The sequence below is a fragment of the Eurosta solidaginis genome, chromosome 1 (genome assembly GCF_040869045.1).
Source record: "Eurosta solidaginis isolate ZX-2024a chromosome 1, ASM4086904v1, whole genome shotgun sequence".
NCBI lineage: Eukaryota > Metazoa > Arthropoda > Insecta > Diptera > Tephritidae > Eurosta > Eurosta solidaginis.
Genome location: NC_090319.1, coordinates 72,337,036 through 72,351,139, shown reverse-complemented (window position 1 = coordinate 72,351,139; position 14,104 = coordinate 72,337,036). Strand labels below are relative to the sequence as shown.

At 35.3% G+C, this 14,104-nt stretch overlaps 1 protein-coding gene across 19 annotated transcripts in view; it reads left to right on the top strand.

Moving 5' to 3' along the window:
• The window catches only part of Dys (Dystrophin), a 1,130,370-nt gene that overhangs the window by 1,113,318 nt on the left and 2,948 nt on the right, over positions 1 to 14,104 (top strand). For 14 of the 19 annotated variants that reach the window (XM_067758240.1, XM_067758241.1, XM_067758266.1 and 11 more), the window contains one exon: positions 1,497 to 1,841. The exons of 1 other annotated variant lie outside the window; for it this stretch is intronic. In XM_067758240.1, coding sequence (XP_067614341.1) covers positions 1,497 to 1,841 — 345 coding nt within the window. Of the gene's footprint in view, positions 1 to 1,496; positions 1,842 to 10,872; positions 10,927 to 14,104 lie in introns of all 19 variants that reach the window. 4 more of the 19 variants (XM_067758253.1, XM_067758251.1, XM_067758263.1 and 1 more) reach the window with 4 other exon arrangements.

The following is a 14,104-nucleotide window of genomic DNA, read 5'->3' as shown; positions in this document are numbered from 1 at the left end:
TTGTAGCGATAAACACACTCTACCAAGGGTTAGGCTATCTTTATCGATGTTGATAGTCCCCCGCCGGTAAGTTATCCGTTACGTTTCGGAAATTATAACCATTAAGGTGATAGCCCTTTAAACGTGCTAGATCATCAATCTCCTCATTTCGTGAGGGCCACCAGAGCCTGCTAAATAAGCAGAATTCGCCACGGATAGGTGAGGTTGACAATTGGGGGGTTGCGCTTCACAGTTCCTTTATTACGAGTCTCTTAGCATCGCGTAGAGTGCGTCGATCCAAATCATTGCTGCTTTGCTTGAAACCGGGTAGGGTGTGATCATAGTGTATAATTTTATGCTGGTACAGTTGACCTAAATTTCGAGACACAGCAAAGTTAGTAAATTTCCATTCGATGGTGAATGTTATATTCCGAAAGCTCAGCTTTCCGACTGTAAGACTAAAGATTTGGCTTTGAAAGCGTTTCTTTGGTGACGTGTCATAGTGTCATTGGAACCAACTTCCATTGACATTAATAGCTTTTGAGAGTCAAATGACATTAATTCGAAATCGAAAAGAGAACTAATGTCAATTGACTTATGTTCACTTTGTGACTACTCAACGCCGTCCACACGAAAAGGAGCTGTGTGATTTAAGACTGTGAAATGCGTTGCGATTGTCAGACCATCCAGAACTGCATTGAGTCGGCCAAATTTATGTTATTTTCTGCGCTTTAATCCATAGAAAATATTTACACGTCATCATTTCTTCCTATGTATATCAACTGCTGAGAGGAATGTCACCCCATCTTGGCTGCCATTTCGAAAACCCCCAATCTCACATAACGTTTGGATAACGCCCTATTTCAGAATTTGCATCAAAAACGAACTATCTCAGATATATTTTCAAATTCTGAAGTAGGGCGTTATTTAGACTTTTCTTAGATAGTACCTTTTTGTAATGGCAGCCGATATATGATGATGTTCCACTCCGCAGATGATATATGGAAATTTTTTGCGCCTAAGCTTTTCTTTGGAAATTGGTACCATAAGCATATCGTAATACCCAATTAACACTAAAATCACTAATTTGCATACACACAAATTTCATAAACATTACTTTTATAGAAACATTCTTACCATAATAACCATTACTAATTAATTATTTCTCTTTGTATTTTTTCCTCATAATCGCACACTCAATTTGTATCATGGAAACATATTTTTTCTTCTTCCACCCCTCATTCAACTTAAACTGCAAATTTTATAATGTAAAACATTTATTGCATAAAACCTTCAATTTACATCCTGCACTAATACATACATACAAACATACATATAACGCAAATGCTGCTCTTTACCTGCTAATACTACGCGAGTTGGCTTAAACAAAAATGCAAATATGCAACCAATTTTTAAAACAAACAACAACAAACGAAAAATTGCAAACATTTTTGAATATTAAATTCCTTTATTGCCCTATCGCTCTACAATAACAACGAAAACAAAAACAACGAAAGGTGGTATGATGCTACCCGGTATGGGTGGTATGATGACCGCTGGTAGTGGTGGTGGTGAACATTTGAATATGGGTGGTAAACATCCACTAGGTCCTGGTCTTGCTGCATTACAACACCGTGCTGCAGCAATGAATGCTGTTGGTACGGCTATTGGTATGAATAGTGGACATGGTGGTGGTGGTGGTGGTGGTGGAGGAATGGCTCATGTTGGCGGCATTGCTGGCGCAACAGGAAATGGTGGCATCGATATGGTTGGCATTGGCATCGGCGCCGGTCAAGCATATATATTGGATGATGGACGTCCACCACCGCCGCCTCATTCGAGCTTGTTGCACAACATATCCGGTAAATGCTTGGCATGAATGCACGACATGGCACTGCGAGTGGCATGGACCAATTTGCATGGCAATTTTTGGTGTTTTTATTTGTCAATTTGCAATATCTCGTTGCTTATTTTTTGATATAAATGTGCTGTCGCATTTATTATACTTTGATTGTTCTTATTTTAGCAATTAGCATGGATTGACGTTTTGTTGTAATTTTTTCATTTGCATTTGATATTTGCTTTGTATACATTTCATGTTTGTATTGATGGCTTTTTGCTTTTTGTCGTTTTCCGCATTTGCCTTTTTTTATTTTTATTTTTGTGTTTATATCTGTTGTCCATATCAGTGCTCTTATGGCTAATTTGTGGTCAATCGATTAATGATTTAATTTTCCGCCACTAATTGGTTTCGAGTATTTTCATTCGTTTCAAGTTTCTGTGAACAAAAACAAATCATTTTTATTGAGAGAAATATTACAAAGTCTACAAACGGTGATGGTTACTAGGACATGTTTCTGAATTTCACTTCTTCGTCAGCTAGCTTCTCGGGAGCTGAGCATTGAACTCGAAATCTCCTACATTCATACTTCACACTAGTTTAAAGGCAGATGACTTCAACCACTCAGCCGTATGATTGTCCCGCTGCTCACTGCAATTGTTATCTAAGTGTTGCCTTTTTGTTGCTTTTCCTATTATTCACCATTTAGGTACATACTTATGCTATACGATTTTTAAATGTGTGGAATAATTATAGGCGCGCTCCAAGAGCTTAATAGAAACATGTCCTAGTAACCATCGCCGTTTTTAAACTTTGTAATTTTTCTCTAATATCAATAACAAAAACAATTGAATAAAGCAATATGAGCATGTCTCGCTAATTAAATACAAAAAAATAAATTTCATATTAATGATTTGGTTTATATGGGATGTGCCACAAATGGGAATTCCGCAGCAAACACATAACATTTTAAGACTTAAATTAAGAAAATCTGTCCAGTATATCGGCTGTTTTGTTCTAAGCAAGTTAGATAAAGATAAGTTATTGCAAATGCTTTTCTAGCCTTGAGCTCATTTTCAGCATTAAAGCGTGCCCCAACTCACCCAACCATATTGCTTTTATGTTGAAAATGAGCTCAAGGCTAGAAATTTTTCATTTCTACTATATATAAAATCAAAGACCCCAACTTGCTTAGAGGAAAACAGCCGATCTACCCGGCCGATTTTCGTAATTAAGTCTTAAAATGACATATGTTTTCCCAGATTTACAAAGGGTTCAGTCATTGTTATAACAGGGTTTATGAATTCCGGAGAGTACCCATTTGTGGCACCTCCAGTAAAAGACAAATAATAATATCACACACATATTTTCGGAAAAAATTAGTGAAAATTCGAAACGTTGCATCCGATTTTCTTGAATGTTCATTCTTAAATGCCTTATTTCTTGATCATTTTATGGGACCATATTTAGTCCGGAAAATGGGTCAGATACTGATCTATATAAAATAATATAAATATTGTTTAAAAAAAACTAAAAAAAACACGCAAATAGGGTGCCGTTTTAGCATCTACAATCCACTTAGATATTTCATGTTGATACCACCGTAGCACACAGGTTCGTGTCTCAGCTATTAAGCACAACTCGTACTGTAGCGAGTTACTTAACCACTGCCGCGAGTCTTCTAGAAGCTAAATGGGATTAACTCTCCTTTGCGCAATCTCCTTTTCTGCACGAATTCAATCAGAGGCAATACGATAAAATATTAACCAATATTGCCTAAATTCATATTGGAAGGAATTGGATCAGGGATGGACCTACTTGCAAAAATCGTATGTGTCGTTTTTGAGGGAGTGTTGTAGAGAGATTGTTGAACTGAACCGGAAAATAAGTTTAAAAAGATGAGACGGATATAGGGCCACGGAGAGGGACAACTATAAGCAAAGGCAAAAACATATGGAGAGGAGAATGAAATAGTTAAAGAGAAAAGATGACGGAAAAGTAGAAGGCGAAGGTGAGGACAGTGAGAGGAAAAAGGATAGATTCAGAAGGAATTGAGAGAAAAATTTGTGGGAAAGTAAGTGAGAAAAAGGAGAGTAGAAGAGAGAAGAGTAAAGCCGATAAATGTAAGAGAACCCCTTAAGTTATCACTAAAAAAGTTTCCAAACATTGAACATTGTAATTGGCATTTATTATAACTTCAATCTTTTCCTATTTTGAAAGTCATGTTTTTTGGTTTTGACGCTCCCTTTATTTCGTTCTAAAGTTTCTCAAAGCTTTGAAGTCGATTTCGCATAGTTTTGGTTTCGAAACGCGTTGGTGCCTCTAAATGTATGGTTTATCTTACACCGAAAGAAAAAACGCTATTACAATCAAAAGTCATGGTTTTTCGTTCAAGAGTTAACAGTTGTTCGGTAAAATTGATCGGATATAGTTAACTCAACTTCTCGACAGAAAGGAAATTTTTTGACTCTCTCGTTAACAATATTCTGTAAAAATGACAGATTGTCAATCAATTTAACTGATTTTTCTGTTGAAAGAAAAAATTTCTTTGAAAACACTGGTCGACGGCCAAAATTTACCAGAGGCGCCGTTATGAAATTCATATGTAAAACCACCCCCTGATTTCGAAAATCGAGTTCATTTTTGATCCTATGGTACCGTTTTTGAGATATTTGCAATTTACCGTTATTCGAAAAAAACAAAAAGATGGCTCCCTTTAAATACGTATATCTCACGAACAGGTCAAGCAATTGCAACAAGTTTACAGAATCGGAAAGACGATAAAATTTTCTATAAATGCATCATACATTGTTTTTCGCTCAACCAGATAGTTTTCGAGATATTAGCTTATCATTTCATATTTTTGTTTACTTTTAATGAAAGAATATGAAAAAAATTACTTCTTGCGAGGGCAGCATTCCAAAACCACGACTTTTTTTCCAGATATTTTTTCTTTACGTAGAGCTCTGTTTAATTTGAAAAAAGATAAGCTATCATCGAAGAAAATCGATGCAAAACTACGTAATTTATAAGCGATCAAATAAAAATACCCAGGTTGCGCAATTTCAACGTATACCTCAAAACGTATGTATGGTATAAAGAAGAGTAAAATATCTAGCTATGCTCTGTTTCTATTTAGTTAAAAGTTCAATTTATGAATGAAATTACCCATATTTTTAACTTTTTTTTAAAGTTATTTATGTTTGTACTATATTCTAACAATCTTTATCTTAATTTGATTTTACTATGTAGTCGAAATAATTACGTGTTCTACTTTGACGCTTATTCAGTTTAGGATCGGTTTCTCTTATGAGAAACCAGCAGTAATCACCCATCACTGAATTCTTGATATTGATTCTCAATTAATTTCATTTGCTGATGAAACCTTTCGCCATGTTCATCACTTTCGTCGCCAAGATTTGACGGAAAAGAGCTCATGTGAGTACAGAAAGTGAATTTTTAAAGACATATCTACGCCTGGAAAGAAAATATTAGTTAGGTAAATAACTTATAGAATTTTGGGAAATTAATTTTAATAAGCCTTGAATATTAACCCATTTTCGCATAATTATTGATTAAGTCGTTCACTATCTGCTCGTAGTTAGGGCTTTTGTGTCTACCGAGAAAAGAAGCAACGACCTTTTCAAAGGATTCCCACGCTGCTGCCTCAACTGATGAGAGAAGTCCTTTGAGTTGATTATTGTTGATCAACTTTTTTTTTTGTGGTCCAACAAAAATACCTTCCTTTATCTTGGCTTGAGAAATATCTGGAAAAATTGTTTTCAAATAGTCGAATGCTTCGCCTTCTTTGTCCAAAGCCTTAACAAAGTTTTTAATGAGACCGAGCTTGATGTGTAGGGGTGAAAGTATGATTTTCTCTTTCTTGACAAGAGGGGTGTATCTGATGTTATCCACACCAACGGTAAACTCGACTCTTTCCGGCCAATCCTTTCTGACGTAGTGGTCCTTACGAACTCGGCTATCCCACTTGCAGAGGAAGCAGCAGTGCTTGGTGCAGCCACTTTGTAGACCGCATAGCATTGCAACGACTTTGAGATCAGAACATTTTCCAATCATGCTCTTCATATATATTAAATTTGAGTAGTTTTTGCATTTCCTCGTAGGTTTCCTTTGTATTTACTGCATGTGCGATCGGGATAGAAGGCTTTTTGTTATCAATATGCAATAATACAGCCTTCAAACTCAGTTTATTGCTGTTTATGAACAATCGCCACTCTTTTGAATCATATGTTTGACCAAACTCTTTGAATAAAACAGGAATGTCGTTGTAGTAGCATATACTGTCTTTCTTGGTATAGTGTTTGGAAAATGGTTCGTGACGAGTTCTACAATATGTCACCTTAACATCGGATGACACAAATTTAAATTGTTGCACACGAGAAGTGTGGATCTCGGCCTTTTCCTTGGATAGTTCTAAATCTCTTATCCAATCATTAAGTTGTGCTTGTGAAAGAACGTTTCTTTCATTTCCCATGCGAAATTCAGTGCAACTTGATTCCCCGCATGATATTACTGTTGACAATGGAGCTGGATCCGCAACTGCCGTTGATTGTAGTACTGGTAATGTCACTGTAGGTACGCTGGCATAGGTTACTCTTCTTGATCTTCCAAGGCCAAGTACTTTTGTTTGACAAATATAACACTCTATTGAATGGCAAGTAGGTTCTCTCCACATCATTGGTGTATCAAATTTTATTTGTTGTCCTGATTCCGACTGAATCTATTCTAATCGACACGATATACACAAAGTTTTAGGTGTCCATGGTTTTTCAGCATTTTTAGGCTCAATGCCAAACTACTTGGAGTATAAAGTTTTGACATGATCTGAGAACACTCGTCGTCGCCTTATGATTTTTTCTGATTGAACACTTTAGCGCAGGTCGGAAATATATAGGTACATTTAATTCTGTAACTGGTATTGAATTTGACGGTTGTATAGCAGAAATGATATTAACTTCCAGATACAAAAATATAAAATATAGCCGCGTCGCAGAGTGAAGAAATAATAGCCTTGGAATTCCTAAAACTCATCAATTGTTTTGTGCTGTGTGAGAAAAATTCAAAAACTATCATTACCTATAGAAGCATATCGCATAACTTGAACATAACACAGTGGTAAGTGTACTTTATATAAAACAAATTAGTCTCATTAATCCGTCAAATTACTTTGAGAAGTACGTGCATTTGCAACAACTTTTTTTAAGCTCAAACAACGGCAAAAGTCTATCACGAAAAGTTTTTGATAAACGATTGAAATATCTAGCCACCAAAACAAGATTTTCTGATTGACCAATAATTAACGAAAATTGGTTTGCTTCAAGATCCAACACTTTACTGAACTATCAGCTAGGTGAAGTGCCATTGTTCTGCTACATTTTGTTGACATCAATTCTTTTGTAAGAAATCCATTGAGGTAAATTATAAATTACATAAGGGTTAATGAAGGTATGGAAAATTTTATGTGCAGTGTTGAACATTTTTTTCTCAGTGAAAACAAACAATCTTGATTACGGCCTAAAAAGGACCAAAATTGAAAAAAGGGACCAGCGGACCAAATGGGGTTGGAAAGGACCATTTTTGGTGCAAATGGACCAAAAGTGGCAACCGTGGTGAAAGCCATTGTGCCACAGAAACCTGTCATATCAACAGCTTTCACTGTTATTCGTATATTGCCGGAAATCTGTTATTTCAACAGTTCTCATTGATATTATTAGGATGAGTGCAATAATTGATGAGTTAACGGATTTATTCCTTACGTATGAAGAATCATATTTTTTTCTTTTTCAGAATCAACACAGAATCAACTCTGTTTACATTCCACTGGCATTTATAAAGTTATGTGTCATTTTCCTAAAAAATTTACGATAGGAGAAAGAAACAGTGACTTAACCTCCACTCGTGCCGTTCTCGACATAGAGAACAAGTTCCCTTATTTTTGGGAATAAAACGAGGTATGGCGTGTCATTAGTGGCTTCAAGCTTCGAACTCAAAACTAAAATGCCTTCAAAAAAAAAAAAGCGTCAGGTATTAATGTAACTAAACTGTGCACACTTTCTCAAAAACGTTTTCGAAAAAATTTCAAAAGTCGGGATATTTTCTTATTTTGTACTCAGAGCTTTCTGCTTATTTTTGAGTATGCAGTTTTGTAGCACAATCAATTTTAATCTCACAATGTGCAAGGTTTAGGTCTCTCAATTTTCGCATTTATTTTTAGCAACTTTTTTTCTGATGGATATTTCTGATTTATTTTGCAAACAGAATATCGGCCTATTTTTGTAGATGGTTCGATAACGTTTTCTATCTCAGAAAACATTTCAGAATTGGTTTTAAAAACGTCCTATCTCAGAATTTGGTTGAAGAATGCCCTATCTAAGCTTAAATTCAATATCTCTCCAGATTAGCTTATAAAAAAAAAAAACATATTGGTCGTTCTCAACCTAATTTTGAGATAGGGCGTTTTTGAAACAATTTCTGATATAGGACGTTAATCCAACGTTTTCTGAGGGCGATACATTACTAAGAAGTCGATATAAAGCTATTCCCCATTCGTATATCAAAAATTTTCGTTCGAAAGGAACCGTGCAAAATCAATGCCCAGTTTAAGGGGCCTTTAGCTTGTAAATTTATTGATCTGCACAACTACATAGAAAACAAAAAAAATTAGATAACTCTATATAAAAATTTAGCATACAAAAAATTTATTTTATCGGACAGATAAACCTTAAGGTTTATTTAAAAAAACCGCCCTCAATAAAAATATCGTTGTTGTTTTTTTTTCAATAATGAATAAAGTATTATTAAACAAAAAAAAAAAATACAAAAAAAAAACAAAAATAGCAAAAATAAATAAGTAGCAAGTAAGGAAGGCTAAGTTCGGGTGTAACCGAACATTACATGCTCAGCTGAGAGCTTTGGAGACAAAATAAGGGAAAATAACCACTTAGCAAAATGAACCTAGGGTAACCCTGGAATGTGTTTGTATAACATTGGTTTCAAATGGAAGGTATTAAAGAGTATTTTAAAAGGGAGTAAGCCATAGTTCTATAGGTGGACGCAATTTCAGGATATCGCCACAAAGGTGGACCAGGCGTGACTCTAGAATGTGTGTTGTACGATATGGGTATCAAATGTAAGGTGCTAATGATAATTTAAAAGGCAGTGGGCCTTAGTTCTATAGGTGGACGACTTTTCGAGATAACGCCATAAAGGTGGACCAGGGGTGACTTTATAATGTGTTTGTACAATATGGGTACCAAATTAAAGGTATTAATGAGGGTTTTAAAAGGGAATGGCCCTTAGTTGTATATGTGAATGCGTTTTTGAGATATCGACCGAAATGTGGATCAGGGTGACCCCGAACATCATCTGTCGGGTATCGCTAATTTATTTATATATGTAATACACGAACAGTATTCCTGCCAAGATTCCAAGGGCTTTTGATTTCGCCCTGCAGAACTTTTTCATTTTCTTCTACTTGATATGGTAGGTGTCGCACCCATTTTACAAAGTTTTTTCTAAAGTTACATTTTGCGTCAATATACCAATCCAATTACCATTTTTCATCTCTTTTTTCATATTTGGTACAGAATTATGGCATTTTTTTAATTTTTCGTAATTTTCGATATCGCAAAAGTGGGCGTGGTCATAGTCGGATTTCGGCCATATTTTATACCAAGATAAAGTGAGTTCAGATAAGTACGTGAACTAAGTTTAGTTAAGATATATCGATTTTTGCTCAAGTTATCGTGTTAATGGCCGAGCGTAAGGACAGACGGTCGACTGTGTATAAAATCTGGGCGTGGTTTCAACCGATTTCGCCCACTTTCACAGAAAACAGTTACCGTCATAGAGTCTATGCACACACCAAATTTCACAAGGATTGGTAAATTTTAGTTCGACTTATGGCCTTAAAAGTATTCTAGACGAATTAAATGAAAAAGGGCGGAGCCACACCCATTTTGAAATTTTGTTTTATTTTTGTATTTGGTTGCACCATATCATTACTGGAGTTGAATGTTGGCATAATTTACTTATATACTGTAAAGATTTTAAATTTTTTGTAAAATTTGACTTTAAATTTTTTTTTTAAAGTGGGCGTGTTCGTCATCCGATTTTTCTAATTTTCATTTAGCGCACATATAGTAATAGGAGCAACGTGCCTTCCAAATTTCATCATGATATCTTCAACGACTGCGAAATTAAAGCTTGCAAAACTTTTAAATTACCTTCTTTTAAAAGTGGGCAGTGCCACGCCCATTGTCCAAAAATTTACTAATTTTGTGTTTGGCGTCATAAGGTCAACGCACCTACCAAGTTTCATCGCTTTACTCGTCTTTGGTAATGAATTATCGCACTTTTTCGGTTTTTCGAAATTTTCGATATCGAAAAAGCGGGCGTAGTTGTAGTCCGATTTCGTTCATTTTAAATAGCGATCTGAGATGAGCGCCCAGGAACCTACATACCAAATTTCATCAAGATAAAATTTACTCAAGTTATCGTGTTTACAGACGGACGGACGGACGGACGGACGGACATGGCTAAATGAATTTCTTTTTTCATCCAGATCATTTTGATATATAGAAGTCTATATCTATCTCGATTAGTTTATGCCGTTACGGATTACCGTTATGCGAACAAAGTTAATATACTCTGTGAGCTCTGCTCAGCTGAATATAATAAAAATTAACTTACAATAAAGGTAGTGGAAAGCATATAATATTCGATTCTGCTTTAAGAACATTTTGCAGTTTTTTTTTTTTTTGTGCATATACTTTTTTTTATATTTTCTGTAATAATGCTTGTTTTCGAATCTACATCTTTATTAAACAAAATATTTATGTATTTATTACTATTTTTAAATATATCTAACGCTTGTATTATAAATCAATACAAAAGTATTTACTAATCAACTCTTACGTCTATTAACTATAACTTTCATAATGCTTATATATTCTATTTCTCTAACACTTCTTCACGCTTCCAATGCTTTTACTGGATATGTTTTCCAATCTGGATACCTACTACTAATGCAGATCATGCGTAAAAAGCACAGTCTTAAAAAGAAGGTTATTATTACTACGCAATAGGTAATTGTAAGATGTAATTGTAAATATTGTATATATTACATATGTCGTTGGTCCCATGGAAGATTAACGCTTACCAATTTTCGCGTGGCAGACTAAGAGGTTCGGCTCTCGCACAGAAAACTAACAAGTTCGTTATACACGTGAAAGTGTGCTAGTTTTGCGGAAAGCACACGAACAACAAACTGAGCTTGTTTTTCATACGAACAAAGAAGCTTGTCGGCCTTCCGTGGGTCCGACGATATAATCACTGCTAAAACTAAAAAGAAATCTATGTCGTTTCGAAACAAACAAAAAATCGACTGTTTGAAATTACTCTTGACGATATCAAACCCCTTTCTTAGTATTCTATATACTGCGCAAGCCAGCCATGTTCTTCCTGGAACACATGTAATGAATAGAAAATATTCAACTAACTGTAAAACGACCAAATTTACATTGAACGTATAACAGCTAAAGCTCGGAAATCGGCTTTCAATTTTTAACAATGTAGGTGCTATTTGGAATACGATTGTTTGCCAAAGTCTTTATCCGAATATCCGTGGTATCAAGCTTATCTCTGCGTAGTTAATCTATTATTTCCACCTAACATATTGTGACGAATATTAGTGACACTAAGTGATACTCACATCACTAGTCTGATGCTAAGTAAATGAAGCCCCAACAACAATAAAGCAGGCAGTCACTTGTATTTACATAAACGAATCAATCATTATGTCTACACATATATACGTACAGGCAGCGGAGAGAGACGCACACACACATGCATATATCTTATCTGACATAATCCCGAAAGTAGGCAATTATCTGTGGAAGTATCACTCACATATACACGCGCATATAGCTATGCGAGAAGCTATAATAATCGTGCATCTGTGCTATAGCTGATAAGTTTATAGCTGGTAGTAAATTCGAGAAATAGAAACGCCTAGAAATATAAGAGGAAACCGAAGAGTATAAAAGCAGCACCAGCTGAGGCACGACGAATCGGTTTGATTTAAACACGCTATCTGTTGAGAAGTAGAAGTGTTATTGTGAAGTACTTTAATAAAGGCCATTTTGCATTATTGAATATTGGAGTTATTTATTCAACAGTTTAGTGATTCGAACGTTAGCAGAAGGTTGCAAATAAGCAGAATTATACTAAATTCGTTACAATATATAATAATTATTATATTATAATTTATATATATATAAATGATTATAATCATAGATGACCAATAACAGTTCTCACAACCGATTTCTTAAATTAAAACAGTTATTTGATGACCAATCTTCAAATAGCCGCAAAGTACTGGTACAGCTGTTTTCGATTCCCCACAGAGATAAACTGTTTTGCATGCTAAAGAAAGGGATTGGTTCGTAAGCAAAAACAGCCTCAAGTTAAGGAAATGGGAGGAAACGAAATACAATAAATCAAAACCGAAACCAAACGGCGCGTCATTTATTTTGTATCAAAGAGTTTACGGTTTGGTGGCTGCCGTGGTATGGTGGTAGCATGCTGCGCCTACCACACCGAAGACCCTGTGCTCACGCCCGCCCAGGCAAAGCAACATCGAAATTTTAGAAAAAAGAGTTTTTAATAAGAAGAACGTTTTTTAAGCGGGGTCGCCCCTCTGCGGTGACTTGGCAAGCGCTTCGAGTGTATTTCGGCCATGAAAAGCTTCGCAGTGAAAACTCATCTGCCTTGCATATGCCGTTAGTAGTCGGCGTAAAACATGTAGGCCCCATCCCGCCAATTTGTAGGAACAAATTAAAAAGGAGCACGGCACAAATTTGCAAGAGAAGTTCGGCAAAAAATACATATATTCGGAGTTATCGCGCCTTGCATTTAGTTTTTTCATGTTTACGGTTTGTTATCGATAGGTACTGTCACCGACGAATTATTGGTTTGATATCCATTTATTTTCGGTTTGTTGTCAGCGTGCTATCGACGAAGTATAGACGAGTTATCGATTTGTCATCGAAATATTTTCGATATTTTTATAGAAAAATTTAACCCTGTTATCGAATAATCTTCAACGAAAAGTCTTCACGATTTCCATAAGAAAGCGATCACATTCCCATAAACATTCGATAACTTCTTAATAGCAAATCGATTTTTTTCTATGGTAAATCTATATTCTTTCGGTAATCTATCGGTAGCCTTGTGATGAAAAATAGATATTTTTTCGATAAGAGATCCAAAATTTTTCGATAATAAAATTAAAACCCGGGCGATAACAATCTGATAATAATCACAGCCCGTTAGCTTTTGGCTTTCATAAATGATTTTTTCCGAACCCTGCCAAGATAATTGCAAAACGATACTAAATTATGCAGAGAAGACGCTGACAAATCCTAAGATTTTCTCGAAACGGCTCCGAAATGATCACAAGATGATTCCAAATTGTTCTCGAAATTGCACCAAAAAAGTCAGGCAAATATTATCGATATGTTCCTTACTACTAATTTCGAATTGATGCCAAAACTATTTCTAAACAGTCTAAAAATAGTGCCTGAAATAGTCGCTCCATGAAAATATGCGATTGGGACGTATTAAATTGAAAACCCGAAAAACAAAATCAAAAATAAAAGCGGGATTCACTTTGTCTTGCAAACGGTACACGGATTGCACGGAATGCATGAATTGCAGGGATTGTAAAGTCACAATAACAAAATACACGCAAAAATTATATGTAATCGCTGCAATTGTTGTTAAGTACAAACCTAGGCATATTTTCGTGCAACCAATAGTAGAATAGGTATGAAAATCAACCCTGCTTGGACAACATTCCTCTCAATCCTCTCATTTCGCTCTCTGAGCAATTTTTTTTTATATTTTTTCGATATATTTTATTATTTTATATCACGGTTGCCACACCATGTTTTCTTTTGGGACCGTAACTCATCGAAAAAAGGACCAAATCCCAAAGAAATGGATCAAATTATTTTAGTTTTAATTGGCTTACAAACAATTCGGCAATTCACGAATGTGTCGAATGCTTTGTAAAATCTTTAATTTCAGGTTGTGGTAAATTCTAACAAAAAGCCTTATATAAATAATTGTTTTAATGAAAAACCTTAGAGCAAACCAGTGCAAACCATTACATCCAAATGGACCAAAAGTGGCTACCGTGTTTATATGCCAATTTTTTTACGCTTTGTACAATGCGTGCTATAACTTCGCAATGAGATGCTT